Source organism: Falco rusticolus, chromosome 9 (assembly GCF_015220075.1).
Source record: "Falco rusticolus isolate bFalRus1 chromosome 9, bFalRus1.pri, whole genome shotgun sequence".
Taxonomy (NCBI): Eukaryota; Metazoa; Chordata; class Aves; order Falconiformes; family Falconidae; genus Falco; species Falco rusticolus.
This window is the reverse complement of record NC_051195.1, coordinates 45686688-45708763: the sequence shown is the minus strand read 5'-3', so window position 1 is coordinate 45708763 and position 22076 is coordinate 45686688. Positions and strand designations below refer to the sequence as shown.

The 22076-nt window shown below is 51.3% G+C and overlaps 1 protein-coding gene across 1 annotated transcript; it reads left to right on the top strand.

The window, feature by feature from the left end:
• Positions 1-6014: 6014 nt before the first annotated feature.
• Positions 6015-20546, top strand: LOC119153542 (cholesterol 7-desaturase-like; the record flags this gene model as incomplete). Its single annotated transcript, XM_037400138.1, has 8 exons — positions 6015-6202; positions 6640-6833; positions 11028-11216; positions 13769-13947; positions 15422-15547; positions 15794-15913; positions 17324-17500; positions 18895-20546. Coding segments are annotated over 8 exons (1335 nt in total), but the record flags the coding sequence as incomplete, so codon positions are not given.
• Positions 20547-22076: the final 1530 nt, after the last annotated feature.

The window sequence follows — 22076 nt, the reverse complement described above, 5'->3', positions numbered from 1 at the left end:
ATGTCTGAGCAGCCATTTGGCCTGAGCTGTTGCTGTCGTATGATCTGGCCCTGCCTCCACCTCTTTTCCAGATGATACCCAGGATGGACCACAGTCCTTAAGCAGGTCTTGTGCTCTCCCTAAAGCTTTCCCAGCTGAGAGGGACTCAGCCCAGCCTACTTTGCAATTCAGATGTGGCTGATGGAGTCACCAGGCAGCACAGCTCCCTGTTCCAGTGCCAGCGCAGCACAGAGCTGCCCGGATATGGGCATTCGTGTTGTTTTTACTCATCTCTCCGCACAGGGCATGAGATCTAGGGCTCCAAGGGCCTTTGCCACCCTCCCAAGCACAGTGTGTGTCACCTCTGGAATCACAGAAAGAAGCTGCAGCATCATCCTATGACAAGTGATGAGAATTGAGGCATCTCTCCCCCTCCACTGCCAGGTTACTGCATCACCCATGCACAGGAGCATTCCCACCACCCACCAGTGCTTTGCCTTCATTCAAGGCAGCCGGGCATTCACAGGGTTGGGGGGGAATTAAAAAAAGATGCAAGCCTCTAGTCTGGCTTTTGGATACCAAGAGGTTCCCGAGCAGGCAAGGAGATATTCAGGTGACTGATACAGAGGATGGGACATGGAACATCAATGGCTAGAGGCAAAGATGGTGAGAAACCCCAAAACAGATTCTGTGAAATCTGAAGGAACTGAATGCACAGGAACACACAGTCAGCTGTGCAGTAGGAGTGGGTGGGAATTTCCACTGGAATAATTTTCTGAGGGAAAACCAGCATTCACATGTTTGAAATGCTCTGTAGGGAAATTTTCATTCTGATAAAATTCCAATTTTCTGCTGGAAAAGCAGCCAAGAGGTGGCTGGGCTTCAGCTGCCTACACACTGTGTCCCAGGAGATGGGACAACTTGTCCTCAGGGACTTCCAGCCCCCTGGGACTGCTGCACAGCAGAGGCTGGAAAGGAGCTCAGAGAGACTGGTCACCGCCTGGGGGGCTCCTGCACATCTACACCTCGGAGGACTCTGGAGCTTGGGCCCAAGTGATGCAGTGATGCAGTCACTGGTGCAGAGTGGCTGGAGATGGAGCATGCTGGGGAACATCAGCCCCTGTGCATCAGTCAGTGCCCCCCAGCACGCACATCCCACCACCCTGGAGCTCGGTCAAACAGCTTGGGTGTCCATGGGAAAGCTTGCTGATGGGATGTGTCTGCCTTGCTTCATGAAGTAGAGCTGACATCCAGGGCTGTCACATTCGCTTTCTTTATCTCCAGGGTCTCTCTGAGCACACTGGGACCAGAGCCTGCTGTTGTGCCCGTAATCTGCAGCCCTGCTCCATGCAAGCATTCCCACCTCTGAAACCTGCCTTTGGAGGAGGCAGCAAACATCTCCCCAGCAGAGACCCTTTGTGCGCACTCCCAAGCCTCCTGTCCCCCTCCTGGGAGCCCACCGCAGTGCCCAGGGCTCCCCTTGCACCCCCGGCCCAGCCAGATGTGGATCTGTAGCAAACGATGCCTAGGACACCTCAGTGCTCAGTACTTCATGCTCCTGCTGGGAATCTTTTTCATGTCTTTGCAAATGTTTAACTAGCTCCAGGGGCTCCCCAGCCCGTGCAACTCCTGACTTTGGGAGAACAGAAGAATTAGAGGGCTGCTTTCCAAATTGCCAGATGTGGCTTTCAAAGACACCAAACATGATAAATGAGAGGCATAGGGCCTGGGGAGTAGCTTTGGAGGATGCTGAGGAAGCCAGGCAAAGCCAGAGTTGGCCCAGTTGTGTCAATGTGGCATGTAGGGGCAGGAGCTGAGTGGCACCAGGCTTTCTGCCACGCTTGATGTACCTCACCCCAGGAGCCAGCAGGCAGGCTGGAGCGTGGAGCCTGGGTGTGCTCCGGTGCAAACCAGGACAGATAACTGGGGGGCTAGAGCTCAAATGCATGAGAATCTGACAACCGACCTGCACCCCTGAGAGCTGTGCCCTCCTGTCATGTGTGAATGGTGTTTGCTAAAATATCAAAAACCTTGTTGCCAAGGTCAGATAGAAAGATTGATTGCACAAGTGCTATTATGAAACCAGCCTAAAACCAAATAAAAACATGACAAGACAAGGCTAAACAGCACTGGTTTTGAAGACAACATTGTTTTTATCTCATCTCCTTCCCTGAAGGTATCTGGAATGTACTTACAAGTCACTGCCTCTGGAAAGCGAGGCACACAGTCTTGATGTGGGCTTCCTGGAAAGGCAAACATGCAGGTAGGACTATCTGGTTGAGAACTGTCAGTGAGAGGCTTTGTGGTCAGCGACTCAGTTCTCTGAGGCTTCACCCTCCTCCTTCAGTCCCGTGAATTACCCTTTCCTTCCCATTTCGGTCACCATGGCAAGTCCCAGTCCTGACTGAACGCAGAGATGTGCTAGAAAGTCCCAGCCAACCTTAGGACTTCTAATAATAGCTAAACACCACATTTCTCCTTTACTTGTTTTTCTATAAACTTCCTGTTTTCATCCTCTTGAAGCAGATGAATCCTCTCTACCATGACCACTGCTCCCGTATGTGTCACGCCTTCATTTCAGCCTTAAGTGGATAGTTCAGCAAACTCAGCAGCTTTTGAAATTGAGGTTTTGTACATGGTGAAAGGCATTCAGCATCTGTAACCATCGGCACTACTTCAGACCCCAAACAAATGCTTTAGTGTAGCTGAGGTTGCTATGTACCAGTCAAAAGGCTCTCTGTATATCCTAAAAATAAATACTGAGACAATAACTGGCAGATGCCACAGTTACCTCACCAATGCTTAATTATACTGAGTTTACATAATTTTATGGAAACATTTACTGCTTCTTGGACTCAGATGTCCCAACTTCCTCCTTTCCTCTCCCAGCTGCCTTGGGATGGTCCCCCACAGGTCATTGCCCAGTTTTGCCTGAAAAGTTAAGAAGAGAAGGAAATCCCTGCATCGGACTTGATTTTCCCTTCTCGCATGGGGTGTGCTTCACCCCAACACTGCCCATCCCCAGCACCCTGAGCCAGGCACCCCAGCAAACAGGAGGACACAAGGCAGAGCCACGCACCCTGTGTCTCTGCAGAGGTTCTGCATTACTCAACAAGTTCCCAGGTGCTCCTGCCATCACCTGACTCGGAAACTCCCAGCGCCCTGTCCTGGACCCATAACATCCATCTGTAAATGCCTCTTGCACCCAGTCTCTAACACCCAGGGCTTCTGGGCAGCCGTCGTACATCAAGGGCTGTTTCTCTTCTGTTCCCTGCCCCAGCCCATGCCCAGAGAAGCAGAGGTCCCCGCAGTGCCATGCCAGATGTGCCCTGAGTAACCCTTGATGCTTCATCAGTGGTGGTGAACGCTCCATCAGGGGATGCACCCCTGATGCTGGGGGTGTCCTCACCCTGTAGTTTGCACCTGTAAGATGTCTTGGAAGAAAGATGTTTAAGGTAGCAGCAGAAAAAGTGCAGAGCAATGGAGTGAGCATTCATAAAAGCTCTGGCCAACCAGTTCTTGGACTGAGCCCTTCCTCGCCGTTGAGGTAGTTATTGCTGCTGGGTTTATGTAACAAAGCTACATACAAGCTCCCGTTGTCCCCATTTGTCCTTTCATTTTCCCTCCTGCTTGACCGAGCTCTGCCCACCCATAAATTCCTTCAAACTTGGAAAGGGGGTCAAATATGAGCTTAAAAGGAAAGTGCTAGAACAAAGCCCCACCTAGTTCAGTGACTAGTAACAGAGGGGGAAATTCACCTTCTGATTTTTAAGACTTCAAGTCTATTCTGTTCACGCTACTCCCCGCGTCTGATCACTATCCTCCTTTCCCTGTTTCTTCTCCAGGTTTACTCCATGCAAGGTGAGGTGGCCACCATTACATGCACCTTGCAGTAGACCAAACTTGTGCAGATCATTTTTTGCTCTGGTCCCAGTTACATTCCTAATTATTTTCAAAGGAGAGCTATTACGCCTGAAAGCTTGTCAGCTTTTTTTCCAGCTGTATCAGCTCATCTAATAGAAAATATCATTGTCCTCTATGGACCTTGCTTCTTTTATACGCTTAGATCATCATGCCTACAACAGCATTAATACTAATTATTACTAACATTACAATTGTCTTTTTGAGCAGCGTGGACCAGTAAGCAGATGTATTCATGGACCAAGTCGAGGAACGCTCAGATGTCTTTCTGAGTGCCAATTAACAGCTAACAGTCTCCTGCGGGTCTTCGCCACATGCGTTACATTTCAGTGGCAGACACTGCTGTTTGCCTGCCAGTCACTGAGAGATTTGTAAGGATTCTTTTGCAGTAGTTCACAGTCAACTTTACATTTCACCATAGTGAATAATTTAGAATCACGTTAATCAGATGATTTGGACACCTGTTTATTCCATTTCCCAGGTTCTGCAGAAATAAATGCATACTACTCTCTGTTGTAACAGCTGAGCATCTATTGCTTTTCCTTGGCTCAGTTTTCTCCTCAAAGGAGTGAGGTCCCCCCTGTTACTTCAGGATGATTTAAGGACCTTTTGCAACTTACCTTAGAGGAAGTGTCTTGAAAAGCCAAGTGAACAAAGCATGAACTTGTTCACCTGTTTGCTGACTCCTCAGATCTGTTTGCGAGATGTGACTTCTCTGTGCAAACGGGGTGCTGACTTTTCCTCAACAGAGCACTTTCATTCCTGTGCCTCTCAACCCCTTCACTGCAGTGTCTAATGGATTTGCTGTGTGCAGTACTGAGACTTATTGGTCTGCCCGTCCCCGAACCACCCGTCAAGTCTGTGGTTTTGTGTGACGGATGTATTTGTTATGTGCTTTTATGCCCTTAGTAAGTCGCTTTTGAAAATCCCTTTGTCCTGCCTTATTTTGACTTGATACTTCACTTGCCAGAGTTGCTGCTTTCTCCCTTTCCCCCGCTCAGACAGGACTCGCAGCCTGTCCCTCTCTGAGGGATATCTGTTTGTCTCCAACTCTGGTGTTCAGTGTAACTATGCTGGCATTCTTCTCCTAGAACAGGTTTCCAATAGGTCATAGATATATTTACCTGAACCTTTCACATGAGGTCTTCAAGCAATTCCCCCTGAGTTCACCCTTTTAGCTGCTCCATTTGCTACAGCCAGATGCTCCATTTCTGTGTACTTTTCCCTTTCCAGTTCTTCAGTACTGTGGTGGGTATTTGGGGTTGCTGCTTCTCCTAGAAACCCCTGACTGTATCTACCTGACAGGCGGCTTCACTACTGTTACCTCCTCAACCTGGGCAATTCTTCTGACTAAATCAAGTGTTCCCTTTCTGCCTCATGTTCAAATAGCCCAGCGCTGGATTTGTCCTGATTTATCCTCTCTGTGTGGAGGGGATCCAAGTCCCTCATTACGCCTGTTTTCTGTGCTGGCGTCTCTCTGAGCTGCTCTTGAACTTTGAGAGACCTGTCAGGGTCCCAATGTCAAAGCCAGCCCCAGCACAAGGCTCCCCTTTCCAAAGCCCAGGATAGCAGCTCAGGAGGGTGCTGGGGTATTTATGGATCTAAGTAATGTCCCTACTGGATTTAAGACTGCTCTTTCACGGAATCATTATTTCTGTCTAGGTGCAAGTGGAGTTCCCTTTGCTGCAGCTTGGGCTCGGTGCCTTTTTGCTGTGCATCTTGGAGAAGCCCCTGGCTCCCTCTGCTCCATAACCCCAAGCAGGCTGCAGTCCACCTCTCCCCAGTTTGCCTCCCTCTCCCCAGACAAAGCAACCCCCCCTCACCCCCTGACCCCCTCTGCTGAGCGTGGGGCTGTGCTGGGTTGCAGCTCCAGGGCCAAGCAGAGGGGACCCGCTGTGCTCTGGGGAGCAGCCAGGGATGCCCAGGGGGTCCCCGGGGTAGGGGTCCCACCCTCCCCAGCCTGTTATCCCAGCTCTGGGTTCGCCAGACAGTGCCCGAGAGCCAAGCCACACACAGAGCCCAGATATTTATTTACTGGGTCCTGCACAGAGGTGGGTGCGAGGTGGTAAATCCACAGAGCCAGCACAGCTTTCAACACATGGCAAAACACTTGATACACCTTGAACATTTGTTTGCAATTAGCATTAGCCGCACTTAATTTTCACTGGTTCTTACAAGCTTCGTCTCCATTTAAAGGCACAGCACGCCTTCTTATCACCTTATCTTATGGTAAAATCATCCTATCTTATAATTTCTTCCTTCTGTATCTATCACAGCATATTCTGTGGGGATGGGCTTTGGTAGCAGGGGCTTTACTTTACTCGAGGGTGGATCTTTTAGTGCGCTAATTAGGACTGTTCACACACAGGTCAAGTAATTTTGTTTGGTCTTATTAAGCATTTGGTTCTCCTTGAGCCTGTCATTTCTTAGCTTGCTGTATTTAATGTGTTTATTCCTTCTCCCAAGGCCATGTCTCGCTTACTGTTTGCAAGTGTTGATTAACACCCTCTGGTTTTCAAGTTCTTTCCTGTTTTAATTGCTGCATCCCTCCCGCCGGCACCTCCCCGGGCGGGGCCGCCGCGCTATAAGGGGCAGCGGCGGGGCCGGGGCCGGGCGCGCTATGGAGGGCGGCTGGTGCGGCGGGGCACTGCTGCTGGGGGTGCCGGGGCATGGGGCGCTGGGGTGTGGGGCGCCGCTCTTCATCTTCTTCCTCCTCGTCCTGCTGCTGCTGCTGGGCTGCTCCCGGCCGCTGGCGCTGCGGCGCGGCCCCGGGCAGGTGGGCTACCTGCCGGCCCCCCGGCTGAGCCGCGGCCGGGCTGCTCGCCCCCCCCGCCGGCCCGGGGCGCTGCCGCCGCCGTACCCCAACGGCTGGTACCGCCTGCTCGACTCCGCGCAGCTGCCCCGCGGCGCCGTCCGCAGCCTCGCACTGCTCGGTGAGTGCCAGCCGCCGCACCCCGACCCCCGCCGGGCATCCCTGCCTCCCCACGGCCATCCCTGCCCGGTCACCCCTGCTGAGGCATCAAGGTGTGCACCGGCACATCGCTGCCCGGGCATCCTTGCTGGGGCACAGGCACATCCCCGCCCAGACATCCCCATTGAGGCACTGGGACATTCACATGGATATCCTTGCCAGGGCGCTGAAGCACCTCAGCCTGGGTACCCTGCTGAGGCACTGGGGCATCCCGGCTGGTGCCCATGGGGGGGCCCAGCAGTATTCCTGTCTGGGCTCCCTGCCAGTGCGCATGGCACCCCTGCCTGGGGGCTCTGCTCCAGCACCGGGAAAACTCTGCCTGGGCATCCCTTTCAGGGCAGCTGAGCCAGCACCCACATAGGGGCACCAAGGGTGTCACAGGCTGGGCTTTTGCACAGGCATTTCTGGGGCACTGGGGACATCACGGCACAGGCTCTCCGGGAGTGGGCAGGGCACCCCTCTCTGGGCTTCTTGCTCCGGCACCGCAGCATCTCCCTGCCTGTGCTCTCCTCCCAGGCATTGCTGCCTGCAGCTCCCCATGCCCTGGGGAGATCGGGATGGGGCCTCACCACCACATCCAGAGGGGTGCTGTGCTTACCCAGGGTCCTTTTGCCTTGAAGATGGCTTTGGACTTGTGCTGGTGCCTTTCTCATCAGAAGTGATGTTTCTGCATGGAAAACCCTCCGATTTAGTGGTGAAGGTGTGTGAGGGTTTCTGTTTTCCAGAGCCACCCTCTTCTGTTGAGTTGTTTGGGTTTGTTGGGGTTTTTTGGTTAACGGGACCTATGTAATCCAATATAGCTGTCCTGGAGAGTCCGTGTGTGTCGTCCCCCCCCCCCCCCCCCCCCCCCCGTCTGTTACAGGTCCCTTGGTTGCCTGCCTGAAGCCTGGTTCCTGGCACCCAGTCCTCTAGGTCTGGCTGAAATGAGCAGGTAAAATCACTTCTAGTGGCAGACTAACAGTAGTGCATAGGTGCCAAGAAGATTACCAGGGAAGAAGACAGTTAAACAACCTGCAGCCTCCAGGTTTGTGGGTGTCTAGTTTATTTTGGAGTCTGAGCATAGCCTGGAAATACAGCCCTATTCCAGAGGCAGCAAGCCAGAGGAGACGAAAGGATGAAAATTGCTTGGCTCAGTCCCTGCAAGACTCATCCTTTGGGGTAAGACACCTTCCAAAACACGGCACTGAGCACGCAGGAGCGCCACGTTCTGTCCCGCATTGCGGAAGTGGTGTGAGGCTGCTGTGGTCTGTGGGGCACCAGGCGGCACTGCTGTTTGGGTGCTTGCTGCAGGGAAGCCCCAGAGCAGGTCCTGTGAGCTGCTCTCTCCCAGACTCTGTGTTCCCAGACAAGTGCCCAGAATTGCACAGGGGCCTTGGGTCTCATGTCCCATGTGCTATTCTTGCTACAACTGCTGCTTGTTTTCCACAAAAGAAATAGGGTAATTTAATAGGAAAACATCAGTGTGTGGCTGTTAATGCTCCAGTATTCACCTGCAACAGTTTTTCAGCATGTCTTAGGGCAGGGTACTGTCCTCCCAGGTGGAGAGACATCAGATTTGATGTGCAAGCCAGAGCAAAGATCAGCTTTTCCTCTGGTTCTGCAGGCTCCAGAGTGCGAAGTCTGGAAGCAAAAGCAGAACTCACTCAAGAGTCCTCAGTGAGGTTTTTGGACAGTCCAGCAAGGGTCTGGCCATGGGCACTGCTTCAGATCATCAAGGCAGGATTGCTCCAGGCTGCCTGTGTGAAGGAAAACCCTAGTGGTGAGATCTTCTTGGAGTAAAACTCTCTTAAAACTTTGGTGGGCAAAGCACCAGGCTGCAGGGCTGCTCCCGGGGGCATGTGGCTGGGACCTCCTAGGCTCCAGACTCTGGTGTGACCCATCCGAGGTTGCTCCTCTGTGTTGCTACACTGAAGCTGCTCCTGGTGAGCTTGCAACACCTCCAGCAACAGGCAGAAACACTTTCCCTGCCTTCCCCCTTTTGCCCTGAGCCTCGGGTTGGGTAGAGAGGCAGGTTAGAGGCAGAAGAAAATGCTGATGTTTCAGAATGGATCCCTGTTACCTGGGGCAGGGGGAAGGACCTGCAACTCTGGTGCCTCTACTCCCCTGTACCTGCTGCCAGCAGCTGTGTGGGAGCCTTCCAGAAAGACTGCAGGGACAACACAGCCAGGTGTCCTGGGTGAGGAGGGATCTCCAGGTGCTGGAGTACAACTCATCTCTGCCAGACACCAGAAATAATCCTTCCTAGGCTCGAAGGCTGGGCAGGTTTGTAGGATTTTCTTTTCTTTGCTCAGACTGCAAGACTTTGATCAAGGAAAGTGGGTTTGGGTGGGATAACTCACGCTGTGTCACTTGTCATCAGCATGGCTGTCTGGGAAAATACAGACAGAACTTGGCTCTCAGAGTTTAGTTTGGTCTTCTTTCTCACTAGGTGAGCTTTAAGTTACAGCAACTGCATTAATGATCAGATTTCACAGGCTGATGAAATATGAATAGAGATACGCATAGCTGGAAGCACAGTATAGTAGAGAGGACCTGGCCTGTAACTCAGTGGCCACATTGGTGCTAACAGCACTCAAGTGCTTCTGCACTCCCTGACCAGCTGTGGCCCCTTCCAACCAGGACGAGGGGACACTGGAGCAGGTCTGGCTTCACTTCCAGCTCAGGCCAGCCGTGAGCAGCCCCTCTCCTCTGAGGTGCTGGCAGGGATGCAGGTGCTGGCAGGTCTGCAGTGCCACAGCACCCTTGGAGCAGTCTATGCCAGGCCAGGAAAGCACCTGGAACCTATTCAATCCCTCCAGGATGAGCATTTAGTTAAAAGAGCTGTGGCATGCCATCCAGCTGTGGTTGCCTTGCACAGCTGGGTGGAGCAGTGCCATGTGGCTATAGCCCAGATATTGTGCCTCTCTCCATCTTCATAAGTCTTTGCTCACCTAACCTGGTGTCACCCTGGGGGTGGAGAGGGAGAGGGCGATCCTAGAGCTGGGCAGGGACAGATCCCAGCAGGAAAAACCTCACATTGCTTCAGGGAGCACAAGGAATCAGGCCCAGGAGTGGGGGAAAGCAAGCCTGAGTGCCAGGGCAATGCAGCCCCAGCCACCCCAGCAGCGCCTCGGCTCCCTGCATGGAGCAGGGCAGAGTCAGGGGCTTCCCCTCGCTTCTCCAGAAAACTCCCTTTTCCCAAGGAGGTGTCCTGGTACCAGGCCATGCTGCCTGAGGAAGGGATTTGCTGCTGAGCTGCTGCGTGGAGGGTGCTCAGAGTTCAAGAGCAAACAGACAAAGGGCTTCTCCTTCCAGCTATCATTACCAGAGATTCCTGAAATGTTTGAGCCTGTGCGCTCTCCTCTACACCTCTTGGGCAAAGGGATGGAAATGGAGCTCCCCTTAAATGCAGCGGTTGCTGCTCTCTGTGTACCTCTCCCTAAGCAGGGGAAGCATCCTAAATCTTTAAACATTTTTGTGAAGGCACCTTTTATCCTGCGGCTGAAACGGCCTCTGAGAGCTTAAAAACCAGGGCTGAGGGTCAAAGCCATGAGGGTTTAGAGGTGGCCAGGAGAAACTATGCTCCTCCTGCCTGGAGCAAGGCAATGTCCTTCAGCATGGACCTTTCTGTGCTACAGCAGATCCCTTGGGACACTGGGCAGCTGCCCGGCTCTGCAGGGTGCCAACGTGCTGCCTGAAAAACACGAAACGCAGGGTGTGATGGACTGGCTTGCTGCTCTGGGGTGTCTTTTAAACCCGGGCAGCCAGCACACCCTGGACTCTTGCTCCAGCAGCTGCCAGGCCGATTTTGCATGGCCCTTTTGGCAGCCAGCAGATGCCTCCTGCCTGCAGCCTGCCTTGCCCCCCTGCCCGCAGCCTGGGCAGCAGCACCAGCTCTGGCAGCTGCCTGGTGCCATCTCGTGGTTAAACAACCTCTCCAGAGCAACCCTATTCCTGTCCTGCCACTGATACTCTGCTCGAAAGGGAAGAAACCCTCCAGTATTAATTTTTAGCAAGATCTTTTTGCATGTCTTGACACAGGCAGATGCCTGCCACGGTGGGTAAAAGCACCAGTCAGTGTCGCCTGTTTAGAAGGGGCCGAGCACTGTGTGTCTCGCCTGACCCCCATCACCTGGGGATGTTGTTTTTACAGCTCCATGAACTCCTATTTCTGCAGGAGAACATCTCGCTGTGTTTCGCACCCAGGATGGCCAAGCCTACGTGGTCGACACTTACTGCCCTCACCTCGGGGCCAGCCTCGCTGCCGGCGGGCGCGTCGTGGGCAATTGCATCGAATGCCCGTTCCACGGCTGGCGGTTTCAAGGAGAAGATGGAAAATGCATCAGCATCCCATATGCTGGAAAAGGTGAACATCCCCCACACCCGCAGAAAGCAGCTGCCAAAATGGTTGTGCCCCATGTGTCCTTGTTAAAAGCTACTTCGTTAAGGAAAAGTTGTCTTTACAATAACTCACCCTCCATTCTGCTCCCCTATTTCATGCAGCACCCTTATTTTCCTCCTGGGTTGTCAGTGTTGGGGCGTAACGCTGCAGTGCCCTTTCCTATGTGAGATGATAACTGGGATTTCAGCCTAATTAAAGAACCACCCTGTTTGGTTCTGTCAGTCCTACAGCTCCTGCATTCAGCAAGCAGGGTGTAAAAGAAGATACTTTTTTTTTTTTTTTTTAAGTCTGAGTCGTGTGTTGCACCAGCAGGGGTGGATCCTCAGAAGCTCTTGGGTTTCAGAAATGATCCTGTACTCCATAGTGACAGTTTATACCACATCAGTGCTTAAATCTGTCACATTAGCAGGATGAAATAGTCTCTCAATGGCAATTTTTTCTCCTTCTAAGGCTTGAAGGGAACTTTTGGTTGGAATCCAGGAAAGCTCTTCACATAACCTACCTTTTAGATATGGTTTGCGTTGACTGTGTAGGAAGAATATCCTACTTACAGTTCACATGTAACAATTACTTGATCTGGCTGCACTGATTAGTTTAAATCACCAATTCTAGATGTGGCTGAAACCAGCAAACAGACTTACCTCAAGTTTTGCTTTGGCTTGTGCTTCTTAGTTATTTTCCTGAGAAGTTCAGCTTTCTTTGATTGGGATTGATTGGGATAGCAATGAAACAGCTTTTGATTAGCAGCAAAAGTCAGTCTACTGAACAGACTATTCTTCCCAAAGTGACAGAAACATTCAATCTATACAGGTAAGGTAAACAACTTATAGATCTCACCAAAGAACAATGCCTTTTCTGTGTGTGTGCAATTTTCAGAAAAAAAGATTAATACTGGTTTGTTTTTTTTTTCCCCCATGCATACCCAGTCAGGAACTGCATTCAGATGAAAATTTGGTTCCAAGTAATGAGCGATGATGCGTTTCATCACAAAATCAGAACGAATATTCTGGACATAGGCAAATGCTTGCCAAGATGCATTGTTTCATCTGAAATGGCTGTATTCAGAGGCATTGTTATCTGTAGTTACTAAAAAACCCGAAACTGCAGGCAGCTGCCCTGCTCCCATACAGCCCAAATGGGTCAGGTTGATTTAAACAGATTTAAAAGCCATCTGTGCTCGTGCAGGTCACTTTGACAGAGGGGGATTTTGGAGAGCTGGGATGAGCAGCTCCTCCAGCACTGGGCTTGCAGGGGACCAACACGGTGTGGTGCTTGATGCAGCTGGGGAGGGGGCTGGAGCACCAGGCTGATGGGGGGTGGCTGGGGGAACTGGGTGTGTTCAGCCTGGAGGGGAGGGGGCTCAGGGGGGACCTTCTGGCTCTCTGCAGCTCCCTGACAGGGGCTGTAGGCAGGGGGGGTCGGTCTCTTCCCCCAGGTAACAAGCGACAGGACAAGAGGAAACAGCCTCAAGTTGCACCAGGGGAGGTTTAGATCAGATATTAGGAAAAAATTCTGCACTGAAAGGGTTGTCGAGCATTGGAACAGGCTGTCTAGGGAGGTGGTGGAATCACCATCCCTGGAGGTGTTTAAAAGATGTGTAGATGTGGTGCTTAGGGGCATGGTTGAGTGGTGGGCTCGGCCGTCCTGGGTTAACAGTTGGACTCTATGATCTTAAAGGTCTTTTTCAGCCTAAAAGATTCTGTGATTCTCTGTGGGGGGTAGGTGAAACCCTCTTTAGAATTTGATGAGATGCATTCCACCCAAAGCACCAGATTTTTTCAATTGGGAATTGCAGTGATGGTTTCCTCCTGCCCCCTCTGATATTCGTTGACTGAAAGGGAACATAATTCCTCCTGTTATTGCACCTCCCATGTGACTGTGCAAGGCTGAATAATAAGGCAGTGCTATCCTCTGTACTTGTTTGCAAATTAGAAAAAAAGTAATGAAGAGAAAAGCCTTCCAGGCCAGTAGAAGCTATGTTTTCTGACAATTGGGTAAATATAAATGCCAAAATTAGTTTCACTGGAAAGAGTACAGATCTATTCTTAAAGCAACACACGATAGATAGTGCAGTATTGTAACAGACAATGATTTGAACTTGAGATGTAGAGATGGCTTCTACTCTCTGCACATCTGTAACTAAAAGCATCTCCTTTTAGCTCATTGAAACTTGAGGAGGGTCCATGGATACAGCACACGTTCACTTATTTGAGCAGCTTTAAGCCTAGTGAATGAGTCTGTAAAGCATCCAGCCATGTTTTTTCCCTAAAAACCTCATGCAAAACACTCAAGTGAAATACAACTGATTTAAGAAAACTCTCTTCTGTGATCTTCAGAAGCTGTTGTCCTCCTTCAGCAGCCTGAAAGCTGGAAAAGTGTCACCGGAGAGTCTGTGCTACCAGAATCTCTATCCCATGAAGGCATCTCTGAGCCATGGTTCAGGAGGAGGTAACCCCTGGTGCCAGCGTCATCCTTGGAGGTGCCACTTTTAACAGATTCCTTTCTGCCCTCCGCAGTGCCAGATTTTGCGAGGGTCCGGACCTGGCCGTCCTGCGAGGTGAATGGGATGCTGATGGTCTGGTACCACTGTGAAGGAGTTGGTCCAACGTGGGCAGTGCCCGAGCAGCAGGAGATCACCACCAGAGAGTGGGTGTTCCGTGGGCAGACGGAGCACTTTGTTGATGCGCACATCCAGGTAGGGAGCCCAGTCCCTCCACAGCCACGCCTGGGTCCTCTCCTGTAGTCTAGTTCAGGGACATCCCCTCCCAGTTAACCCACCCAGGGACATCCCCTCCCAATGGACCAGGCCCTGCCTGTGCTCAGTGTCATCGCTGCTGCTGGCAGATCCCAGACCTAGAAATACCCCCCTGCACCATGTATCCAGAATGTGGCATATGTTCCCCAAACACTGATCATGAGCTTCTCCAGTAGAGAACAGATGTTCTGGGTACTTAAAAGGGACCTGTTAATTTGCTTTGACTCATAACTGGTGTAATTTAAAAAAAAAGGATTCTTTAAGAATTGCAGCACTTAGTGTCAGGAGGCTTTTCATCAATCACTGGAAGGGAAACACACAGTTATTTTGCTGTTCATCTTCACAATCACCATCATATGGTGACAGACTTGCCACAGAGAACAAAACGGCTGTTGCCTCCATCGCTTCCCAGTAGAAATGAGCCCAGAAAAGGGGAACAGTTTGTGGCGCTGTACAGAAGGGGCCACAGCCGTGGACCTTGAGGGGTGTGGGGCGGCCGCCGGTGGAGGGTCCTCCAGGAGAGTGATGGGAGACAGCAGCAGTTTGGAGACTGGGCAGTCCCTGGAGGTCCTTGGGAGATATTTTCTAGGCTTGCCATTGAGCAGAACATTTCTGTTCATAAAAATCAGCGAACAAAAATGACCCTTAATCTAGAGTGCACCTCTCTCAGAAGGCAGCACCCGCCTACTGACAAAACCGCGATGGATGGGGCTAGAAAGGGTTGGAGAATTGGGAGAAGAAATGAAGAAGGTGCATGAGACATGGGAGATACAGCTCAGGGAGTGCGCAGAGGAGTTGTGAGCAGCGGGGAGAATGTGGGAGATTGATGACCTGACGGTAATATTTCATGTCTGCTTTTTAGTGCAAGCCACAGTACATAGGTTTATACTGGGGTCAGCCTGTGCTGCTTGCTGAGCTGGTGGAAAGCTGGTGTATTTGAGTAAGAACACAGTTAAAACTTCTCGAAAAGTGACATATTGTGGGCAAGCTGGTGGTGTTTACAGGTTTAAAGTATGTGAAAACTAGTCTAGGAGCACAAACAGGCTTTATTCCTTGCAATTATTACGGGGTCGAGGGGAATTATGTGGTGTCGCAGCTTGTGCAGCTGCAGGAGTTAACACGCATGGCCTTCTGCGAGCTTAAAATGAACTCTGAATTTTCTGAGCGCCATGTTTAAATTATTCCTGTGCATGAGTTAAGAGCTGGTCCCGGGTCGGTCTGTGCCGAGGCCTCTTCTCCCATGCACTTGGTTGCCTCTTGCTGTGTCAGGCCCCTGCGAGCATCACGGCTGTGCCCTGGCTGTGCTGCCGTCACTGCTGCAGTCACACCGGTGCCGTTGCGATGCTGCTGTTATGTACAGGCAGCTCACACCCCCATTAGCTCCCGCCGACGGCAAATTGTTCCCCCATGGCAGGAGATCCCCGAGAATGCGGCTGATGTGGCTCACCTGTTTTTTCTCCATGGACCAGCTGTTCTGGGTGGATCTGATCTGAGATACATACGGGCCAAGGTGTGGGCTTTTATGAAGCACATCTGGAAGGTAAGAGCCTGACTCCCCTCAGCCACCAGGCAGGGGTCGAAGCCTTTCAACCCAGGCCCCCTTTCTGCCCCAAAGCACCAGTCCCACCTCACCCCCTCTGCTGCATCCCCCCATCCTCAGGTCCGGTCTCTTCTGTATCTGTGAGGGTTTTAGCTGCGTTCCCTCATCTGTGCTCACCTATAGATGGTTGTCACAGCCAGCTCTTGTCACCACCCCAGTGCCACTGATCCTTCTCCACCCCTGCAGGCGGAGTGGCAGGCAGAGCCAGAGCCCAGCGAGCATTGCTCCCGGCTGCTGCTCCAGCACAAGGCAACCATCTTCGGGAAGCACATCTCCTTGCTGGATTTGACGGTTTCAGTCCGGCAGGTATGTCCCATGCTGGTGACCAGCACCCTGAGCTGAAGGGCTTTGCCAGCCAGAAGGCTGAGTCCTTGCCTTTCCTACCAAGGGCGTCAGACACACGGGCCAAAAACCACACAGTGGCACTGGGGCTGCTCCACAGCCGGGCAGCACAGGGGAAACTGGGGGTTCGTAAGGGCTGCTGTGCCCATGGAATAACTAGAAAAAAACAAGCTGGTACCTCAGAAGACACTGGTGACAATCCTGAGGGACCTTCCCACCACATGGTCACAGCTCTTTGCAATAAAGTGTGGACCTTTTCGGTCCACAGTGAAAATGCCTGGGAAAGGCAATTGGAAACAGAGTGTTTAGTAGCCCAAGATTGGTCCTGAATGAGATAATAAAATAGCTGACACAGACTCATAAAGAACTGTAGGAAAACAGAAATAACGCCACGCATCAGTGGGGACTAGATCGTCTCACTTTTATTTTTGGTTGTGGGTTTTTTTTTGATGAAATGCTAAGTTTGCCTGATAAAACTAGTAACCTCGTTCTAGTAGAGTTTTGAAGGCATTTGACCTACTCCCGTATTACAAACCCAGAACAACAGCAAAAGTTGTTCTTTTCTTTTGACAAAAACAAACAAAACAAGTCCTGATACAAAACTTTCATTAAGGGATAGATCTCAGTGTAATTAGGGAATTATCACAAAGTGCTTGTTGATCGTATCTCTGTTCAGTTTTTAGATCTGTGCTACTTAGCACAGTTATCAATGAACAGGAGAAAAAAGACATTAAAATAACCTTACAAAGAGTTTGTACCCAACCAAATGTTAGAGGAGTAGTAAATAAAGCAGCTGAACAATCCAGCAGTACCTGCACTGCTTCAAACAACCAAGTGTATGACCATGCATCTGCTTGACTGGATGCAGGTTAAAGGGCACAGAGCAAGTACTTTATGTCATGCAAGATAAAAAGCTGAACCTGATTTCAGCTAAAACCTGATGTGACTGTGGTAGCTGCAAAGGAGAAAGACAGAGCAGGAGTGGGGATGCTGTAGTACCTCCGTATTGTATTGCAATTGCTGCTGCTGAGGTCAGAGCCCTGGACTGGCATCAACAATCCGATAAGACTGTTCATGACCTGAAGGTAATTCAGTGATGAACAAGACCAAGTGCAAATTTGCAGCGTTTCCTACAAGATTAGCTTTTAAACTTTTGGGGAGCAGAAAAGCACTGTAAACCCTCATGAATTCCCATGGGGCCACAGCAAAGAGCCTGTGACTCATGGCCCCCAGGTGCAGCTTGACTTTGTGCCTATGATCTGGTGAAAAGACAGAGCAAAGGGGCGCTTAAGCATGGTCTAGGTGACATCTCAAGCTGTGGGAGTTGCTGAACCATCCGGGGCTTTTCCCTGAGGCTGCTCTGTTGCTCTGCAGGTGGGGCCAGGGCTGGTTTTCCTGATCTTTGAACACGCTTTCCTGGGCCGTGGGGTCATCCTGCAGACGGTGACTCCCCTGGAGCCTCTCCTGCAGAATGTTGTTCACAAAATCTACTACCAGAAGAACATACCAGCCATAATCCCCAAGTTCATCCTGAGAGCAGAGTGCATACAGGTAAGGAGTGCGTACTGGTGAGGAGCAGCCCCAGGTCATTCCCTGGAGCCTGGTGGCTCGGAGATGTGAGCAGGAAAGGCAGTTGCCCACGTGGGCTCAGATATATGGGGGAGCAAAGCACTCGTGGGTGAGAGCCTTTCAGTGCTTGCTATGATCTTGCGTTTTCAGTAGCCCAGAGAACTAAACTGGAGTTTTAGTAAAGAGGGTCCCTTCAGTGGGTCATCTGTCGAGGGTAGCAGGGAGGTGCTACCCCTCTCCTGTGGATAGGGCACTAAGGCAGAAGGATTAGGCAGCCTCTCCCAAGCTGCAGGAAGTCTTCGAGGGAACTAATAGCTGCATCCAGATCTCCTGCATCCCAGGCTGGTGCTTTAAGATCATCGTATCTCCTTGGGTGACAACTGTGCCCAAGAAATGCTTCTGTTGTTAAATGATCATGACGTTTGGCAATTCTTACCCCTCCTGACAGAGGGTGTCCAGGCCCTTACCACAGGGATTCATGGAAGTGGTGACAGGTCCCTCTGGAGGTCTCCAGCAACCCAGCTGGGGCAAGCCTATTGCCAAACTTGGGTCAAGCACAGCCTTGAAGGCCTCCCCTGGAGAACACTCCCATCCCTCCAGCTCCTTTGGAGACCGATCCCACTATTGCTCTGCCCATATCAGGTTTTATTTGCAATGTCCATTTTAAACGTCTCAACCTGCCCTCTGTAGCTGTTGCTCCTTGTTACATCAGCTGGCACAGTCAGTCTGATTGTCATCCCTCTAACTCCCTTTCAAGCAGTCAGAAGGGTTCATGCCATTCCCTTCTGTCATGGGTCAAAGCTTGGAAACTGGTCTCGCCAGGGAGAATTTCACTGGTACCAAAGCAGAAATTGCCAAAAGGTGGTTTTCAGATGCCAGAAACCTACCCCAAACCAGCCCAAGCTGTGCTAGCTCACACTCCATAAATGCTGGCTTAGTGTTTTGCTTCTTACTGATGTGAACGAGCAGCACTTATTTCTGCAGAGACTTCTTCACAAAGGGAAACTCCGTCATCTTACTGCATGTGTGTCGGAGCGGAGTTTAAGATGTGGATGCTAAATTTATAAAGCCCTGGCTGGCTGGAGCTACCCAACAGATCAAAAATCTCAGGTGGAGCAGCTCCTACCTCCACAACATGCATTTCTTTTCCAGCATCTCCCGTGACAGGGGCAGACTAAGCTGAAAGTGGCTTCTTGTTTGGGAGCTACGATGGGCTAAACATCTGCCAGCTGTAGCACTACAGATTACGAATAGCACAAGCAGTCCCACAGTGGTCATTTGGGAGAAATGCTGAAAAACAGCTAGTGTGCGGGTAGCTGGCACAAAACTGCTGCCTCGGCTTCCTCACCTGAATGAGACCGTCCTCTTCCCCCTAGTTTGAGCGGGATATAACCATCTGGAATAACAAACAGTACCTCCCCAAGCCACTGCTGGTCAGAGAGGACTCCAGCATCCAGAAGCACCGGCGCTGGTACGCCCAGTTCTACAGCCAGAAGAGCACGAGGCTCCCGGTGCAGAAGGAGGGCCTGGACTGGTGAGGACCTTGCCACCCACTGCAGAAGGTGGTCACGGGGTCTCCAGGGGCTCCTGCCTACGCTGGCTGGTGGGCAGCGGTGCTGGGCAGGCGTGATCAATGTAACAACCATTGGCACTTGGTGGGGGGAGGAGAGCCTGAGCCCTGGTGATGCTCTTCTACCTTCTGTGCTCAGTCAGGGCATCAAAGCTCAAAGGGTGTAACGTGCTTGCTCTTGTACCCGTGCTGCAACACCTGAGCTGAGCATGAACTTCCGATTGCCAGAAGGGCCCTTCAAGTGCCCTTGTCCCTTGCTGTGGATGTTGTTTTGGGTAGTTATATGAAAAGCTTGCCGTGTGGTCTTTTATCGCCTGATGCGTCCTTCCCCAGCCAGGCCTGCTGTTGCTTCTGCACCATCACCTCGGCTGGGGCAGGCTTCAGCTCTCAGGGGAGCCTTGGCCAATGTCCACGTGCCATCAGAGGTGTGATTGCAAAGCCCACAGACATACGCTGTCTTCTTTCTCTCTGGCAGCAGGCAGGGCAGTGTGGGTTTTAGGTGCCCACCATGCCCTTACCATATCTGTGGGCTTCCTCAAGCCTACTGAGCTCTTTCTTGCATGAGTCAATTCCTTATGGAGCTATCGCACCTAGTTGGGAAGAAGAGGGACTATTCTGGTGACCAAATCACGTAGACCGACAACTCTATAGGTCAAAGATGTGGATAAGATCCTGCCTTGGTAGCCCCTGGATTCCAGCGGTACCTTGGGTATGTGGCTGGCTGTAAAAGCTTGCCTCATGGCAAGACCATAGGTATCGCTGTCACGGTGATCAGCAATGAAGCTAACACATGGAGACCAGGCAGAAAATCAGACAAAAACTAGTCTAGATCCTCCTGTGCTTTGTGCCTACGTGCTCTATGCTACAAGGGGCTAAATTCTGCCTTGCTGCACATCCTAGGGAAGCCTGAATCCCCACAGGCAGAGCTGCCTCGTGGTTAGCAGGACTCTGGCAGTTTATCTGTGCCAAGCGCCAGCAGGAGCGAAGGCTCAGCTCAGGGGCTCTCCTGGGAGTCTGGCAGCTCCTGTTCTCCTGCACTGCACACTTGCCTCAGTCTTTTGAATTCTGCACTTTGCTGAGGCTTCTGGTCCCTCCTTCACCATTAACCCAGAGCAGGACTCGGACCAGGAACGTGCCATTGTTGAGTCCATCACCCACCCTGTCAGCATTCCACATAACTGTGCAAACCGCCTCTGCCATTCACACCTGGCTATTGCATTGTCAATATTTCACCATTAAATTTTTTTACAAACTGATCTCATGTTTGGTTTTCATTGTTTTGTGGGGTGTTTTTGCACGGGAGAAGGGATTCTGTAGCTGGCCCATGCCGTCTTGCTTCAGGAGCCACAGGGACTCTCCAGCAAGGAACTTGTGGAGATAGCAGGAGCCTGGACAAGGAGCATTGCCCAACTCAACAGGCTGAGCTTCTCAAGGACCTGAGAACACTGTTCTAGTGGCCCTGACCCACCTCACCTGTGGTGTACATCCACTCCCTGCCCATAGCCCAGGAGCCCCATTTCAGCTCAGCTCTGGACCTTCCCTCCTGGTCCTGAGCTACGCTGTAGCAAGTCTCCAACTCAGCTGCAGACGTGCCATGCCTGGCTGATCTACACTGACCACAGACCAATTCCCACCTTGGCCTCCACCCTGTCCCATCACCATGGGCCAGCCCAGTGACTGCTGGCTGTGCCTGACCCTGGCCACCCTCAGCAGGTCCCAATCCCAAGCTGCAGACTGACTTCCCAGCTTGACCCCTGACCTGCCTCACCACCGTGAGCTTACCTGATGATCTGGACTCTCAGCTGAGCCTGGCCATGACCTCTGGGCCAACCCTGCCCACCCCACTTGGAGGTGGTGGGACCCCCCCTGCTCCCAGCACCCCGTTCCCTAGGGAGCAGCTGCCCTCATGGTGATGCGTGATGGAGCAGCAGCAAGAGGCAGAAACTGCAACTGGCAGGACAGAGACGTTACGTTACATGGCATGGGTCAAGGTGTAGCGTTCTCCCACACATTCAAGGGGGCATGTGGCCACACACCTCCCCCCCCAGAGGTCTTGCCACACTCCTGGGGCTGCTGCTCCCCACCCCTCACTGTGATCCCACATACAGGATCTCAGGATGAACAAAACTCCAAGGCACGCAAGTTGTTGAAGACCAGATTAGAGATGGTGACTTAAAATTAGCTTTGCTAGATTCACCAGTCCTCCTGAAATTAGAGGAAACTATGGGACACCTCCAGCATAGCCTGAATTCTGAGCTACCATTTCCTTTACTACTAAGGCTAAAGTAGTTGTGTCCTGTTAAGGCAGAAATTAGAGAATCGAGAAATAAACCAGGATTAGCTTAAGCTGCTTAAGTTTCCATTTGCAATCTTATTCACCCTTTTAAATGGGTCTAGCAAAAAAAGGACAATTTAGTGCCAGGAGACTTGCCAGCATGCCAAGGTGCATTGTCCTCCAGTCTTCTATGCCTTTTTGATGATACATTATCCACTTTAAATATATAGATTTTCAAATAAATCATAACTCCCATCTGGATAGGATGTGAGGGCATCTATCTGACCATTTACTGAAACCACTTTCACATCAGATCTACTGCAGAGCTACAGCCATTCGATTATATTCTGGTAGTTTATTACCGTGGTTTATCTTTACACTTGACCACTAGACAGGAATTTATTCGACTGCCAGACCTATCATCATCCCGTGTCTTTGGGCGTTGTTTTTTCCCAGCTAACAAATTCACTACAAACACTCCAATTCCCAAACAATTTTGTTTGGGATTTTTTTGTGGGGGTGGGTGCAGGGTTAGAAAACCCCAGAGGGTATCAAGACAGGTCAAAGAAAAGGATGCATGAAGGGTGATGGACAATGTACCTTGGATTTTCCGGTGGTAGGTCTGGTCTTCTCCTTTGAACCCTGCTCCATGTATTTGTTCCGCTCGGGACAACTCCCCGGTTGCTCTGGTTCAGCTGGAGGTGGGTCCCGGA